Genomic DNA, 4,379 nt, shown 5'->3' with positions numbered 1-4,379 from the left:
GAAGTTAAATTAAATTAGATCAATATAATATATTATGATTAAAGTTTAGATATTCTATAATGATAGAAAAATACTATAATTTATAATTTTTTTCATGTCAAATTAATAAAACAAATTCATTTTAATATGTTGGTTAACTCATGCGAGCAAAATATGAGGCATGACAACTAATTTGAGACAGCTGGAAAAATTTAACCCAAAAAGATTGAATTAGGCAACTTCATTTGGAAGCAAAATTGAATGGTAGAATCAATTCCATGGAAAGTAGAAGACTATGGATCCGATATTGCTTGCTAGAAGGGAGGCAATCTTGTTTTGTCCTAGTCAATGGGGGTTTTAATACTTTTTAGCAACCATAATTTTTTAACTACCTTTTAATCTATTCTCCAATTTCTTACTCTATTCTCTTTGAAAACTCAAAAAAAAGAAGAAAATGATTTGTTTTCAAAAATATTTGTATAATTTTCTTTCATTCTTTGTATAATTTTGATTAGTTTTTGTTTTTACTTGAATGTATAAACAGAAAGAAAAATCCAGAAAAAGATGAAGGTCGAAACACTTACGATTGTGTTAGTAAATTTAGCAGGGATTATGGAAAAAGCAGATGAGTCATTGTTACCAGGGGTGTACAAAGAAGTTGGAGAAGCACTCCATACAGACCCAACCGGTTTAGGTTCACTCACGCTTTTCCGGTCCATGGTCCAGTCCGCATGCTACCCTATAGCGGCCTATCTAGCTGTAGGCCACAACCGGACTCATGTTATTGCCTATGGTGCATTTCTCTGGGCTGCAGCTACATTTCTCGTTGCTTTCTCCACCACCTTCTTTCAAGTAGAGTGCTACTATTTCCATTTTAGTTTATATGACACATTCTATTTTGGAGTTTGGACGTCCTGTTTGATCTTGTTCTGTTTTATACATTTTTCACAAATTTTTATAATAACTTAATATCGTTAAACTATTCACATATAACTTTGATATGATGTTTGCTCTAAGTTCCATGATTACTTCAATGTTCTTTTCATTAATCACTATATACATAGGGGGATTTATGATTTTGAACTTGTGGGTTCCGGTAAAAAAAAGCTACTATGATTAATAGGAAAAAATTAACCCCCATCAGGGATCTATCCCAAGAAACATAAACAATTCAAGCATCACTTCTATGCCATCAAGCCAACCTTCAATTTGTGTATGAGTTTTCATCTATAAAATTTATTGACTTCTTCTGATTTTTAATATATTTATGGGATTACGGTAGCTGGTGGGGGTTCTCGAGAACCCCCACCGACACTGTAGATCCACCCCCGACTATATGTTATATATGTCAAATTAACACCTTAAAGCTTCTGTATCCAATCAGAAATCGCCACGTAAAATGAAAGAGGAGTATTAAGTTATCGTAATTTTTAAAGTTGAGAATGTCCAAATTGTAGTAAAACAGAGGAAATTATTAATTTGATTATGCGTATTTTCCAACAACAGTATTATTTTGTTGTCTTACTGTGATTACAATCTACATTAGATAACTTTTGACGTTTGATCAATGAGTATCCTCAATTTTGTGTCTTTGATTATGTAACACTACTACTCTCCTCCGAAGATGTAGTCCATTAATTCAGCATATATTATATGCAGATAAGTCTTGTAAAATTAAGCAATTCATGACATGACACCCTCATGTGACATCTCCTTTTTGTTGGTAAGTTGGCAGTATCAAGAGCTTTGAATGGGATTGGACTAGCCATAGTTTCACCTGCTATTCAATCACTAGTAGCTGACTCCTGTGTTGAAAGCAGCCGCGGCATGGCATTCGGATGGCTGCAATTCACTAGCAATATTGGTTCACTTGTTGGTGGATATGTTTCCTTATTAGTAGCTCCTGTCACATTCATGAGAATTCCTGGCTGGAAACTTTGTTTTCATCTTGTTGGTATGATTAGTTTCCTTGTTGGAGTTCTAGTTCGCTTATTCGCAAATGATCCTCATTTCCCAGACGGAAATCCGAAAGCTAGTAGTAAAGTTCATGGAAATTCCTATTCCTTTATATCAGAAGTGCAAGGTCTACTTCAAGAAGCAAAATCAGTTGTAAAGATTCCATCTTTTCAGATTATTGTCGCACAAGGTGTTATGGGATCTTTCCCTTGGTCAGCTTTGTCATTTGCCCCAATGTGGTTAGAACTTACTGGATTTACTCATGGGGAGACTGCTATTCTTCTTAGCTTGTTTGTGGTCGGTGATTCCATTGGAGGATTATTTGGAGGCAGGATGGGAGACGTTTTATCACAGTGTTTACCGAATAGTGGCAGGATAATTTTGGCACAAATAAGTTCAGGAACAGCTATTCCACTAGCAGCAATTCTTCTGCTTTGTTTGCCTGATGAGCCTTCATCAATTTTCATGCATGGTTTGGTCTTGTTTGTGTCAGGATTTTTCATATCTTGGACTGCACCAGCTACAAACAAGTAATGATCTTTAACTTACACTCTGATTTAAGTGTTCAACTTTACAAGTTAGTTTAACATCTGACAAAACATGGGATAATATATCAGCTGACAAGTAAACACTACTTTGAGTATTCATGCACATCTAGATACTCAACTCGTCCCCACAGTTTCGGTTGTACGCTCCAACTTATAAAATGATCATCTAGAAACCTCCAAGATGTATGTGACACGCCAGCATTGGGTTGGAGTGTTTAATTACCAGTTGAGACCAAGTTGAGCTATCTAGCTGTGCATTATAATGATGGAATGCTTATTTTCCAGCTGACACCAAGTTTGATTGTTTGTTTATATATTAAGCCTAAAAAATTTTATTCGAACGAAATACTGCTTCTTTGTTCACTTTTTGCACTTATCATAAAAAACTGCAGAGGGTACTAATGAGACACCAACAGTCCAATTTTTGCAGAGATAGTACATGAGAAGTCACGAACGAGTGTCTATGCTCTGGACCGATCTTTAGAATCTGTATTATCATCATTTGCTCCTCCTATTGTTGGGCTACTAGCTCAGAATGTTTATGGTTATAGGCCAGTAGCTCAAGGTGATGATAGAATTTCTGCAGACAGAGAAAATGCCACATCTTTGGCAAAGGCATTGTTCACTGCAATTGGAACTCCAATGGGACTATGCTGTGTTATATACTCTTTTCTTTATTGCACCTATCCAAGGGATAAGGAGAAGGCTCAAATGGAAGCTCTGATTGAATCCGAGATGCAACTCTTAGCTTTGGATCCTTCATCTCTTAGCGGACAATATTCACTAGTTAAGTCATCCGAAAATCAAGAGAGTTATCACGATGAAAAACCTGGGGAGGAAATGGATTTCAGTGAGGATGGTGATTTTGAGGATGGAGATGACAAGTCATTAATCTATCGTCGTCCAACAATTTCCAAATTTTTTGAATAGCAGTTAGTTGACTGACCTGATGCAACTGACAAATAAGTTGACGTTAATAGCAGGTCTAGTTCTACATTAAAAGAGCTTTGTTTTAAAGCAAATAGCATAGAATAGAATGAAAATTCAATTGACATGGACAACCAGAATGCAGGACATAGCATGCTGTACAGAATTACTCCAGTTAGTTCATGGAGACATACTTTTTTCCATAACAAGATCAATGACATTGTAACAATCATATTAAAGAAAGTATATAAAGTATGATTCTCTTGAGGGATATTCAACTTACTGCCCTTCAATATATGCAGCTCCGCAACTGTGTCCAAGCAGTGGCGGAACTACCTTTGCTCCTGGGGGTTCGCCGAACCCCCTTCGACAGAAAATTATACTATTTTTACATGGTTAATGATTTTTTTTTTTTATATATATATATATATAGTAGATGTTGAACCCCTTCGACTAGTTCATATATTTACTTCTGAATTCCCTCAATGAAAATCTTGGCTCCGCCACTGTGTCCAAGAATTTGAGTCACCAGAAAATTTCATAGGAAATGGATATGTAATTCAGAGATATTCTTTGCCTCTTAGCTAAGGCATTTCTGTAACACATCAAGAAGCATATCAACATAAATAGGATCGAACATTAAAATATTAAGAAATATTCCTCTTTCATTCTTTCTAGTTTTTTAGTCCTTGGCCTTTGACATGTACTTGTTTCCCTTCCATCTTTTGACTTTTTTTTGTAGATCAGTACAGTTTCTTGAGATACAATGTTCTGGAGATAGTTTAATATTTTTCAACTGAAATGTTATCCAACCACAACTTTAATTTTTAAATTTCCTTCAATTTAACTTTAGGTACTTTTTTCAAATATCACCACAATTCATGTCCAAATACATACTTGAAAATTTGGCCATAGATTTTGAAGTTAAAACTTGAAACTTGAAACTTCGAGCTTATGAAGTTGTTGAAA

At 35.2% G+C, this 4,379-nt stretch overlaps 1 protein-coding gene across 4 annotated transcripts; it reads left to right on the top strand.

Moving 5' to 3' along the window:
• The first annotated feature begins 227 nt into the window (after positions 1-227).
• Positions 228-3,688, top strand: LOC107849728 (uncharacterized MFS-type transporter YwfA-like). 4 transcript variants are annotated; one of them, XM_047400336.1, is made up of 3 exons: positions 228-831; positions 1,708-2,465; positions 2,914-3,688. In XM_047400336.1, exons 1-3 carry the CDS (start codon positions 544-546, stop codon positions 2,924-2,926), a joined length of 1,059 nt encoding a protein of 352 aa, XP_047256292.1. In that variant the 5' UTR covers positions 228-543; the 3' UTR covers positions 2,927-3,688. The 4 variants fall into 4 exon arrangements, with proteins under 4 accessions (XP_047256292.1, XP_016549775.1, XP_016549776.1 ...); XM_016694289.2 differs by having other exon boundaries at positions 2,900-3,688; XM_016694290.2 differs by having other exon boundaries at positions 345-831; positions 1,715-2,465; positions 2,900-3,688.
• Positions 3,689-4,379: the final 691 nt, after the last annotated feature.

This window comes from Capsicum annuum, chromosome 12, assembly GCF_002878395.1.
Source record: "Capsicum annuum cultivar UCD-10X-F1 chromosome 12, UCD10Xv1.1, whole genome shotgun sequence".
In the NCBI taxonomy this organism is placed as follows: domain Eukaryota; kingdom Viridiplantae; phylum Streptophyta; class Magnoliopsida; order Solanales; family Solanaceae; genus Capsicum; species Capsicum annuum.
Note: the sequence above shows the minus strand (reverse complement) of the source record. Positions and strands in the feature narration are given on the sequence as shown.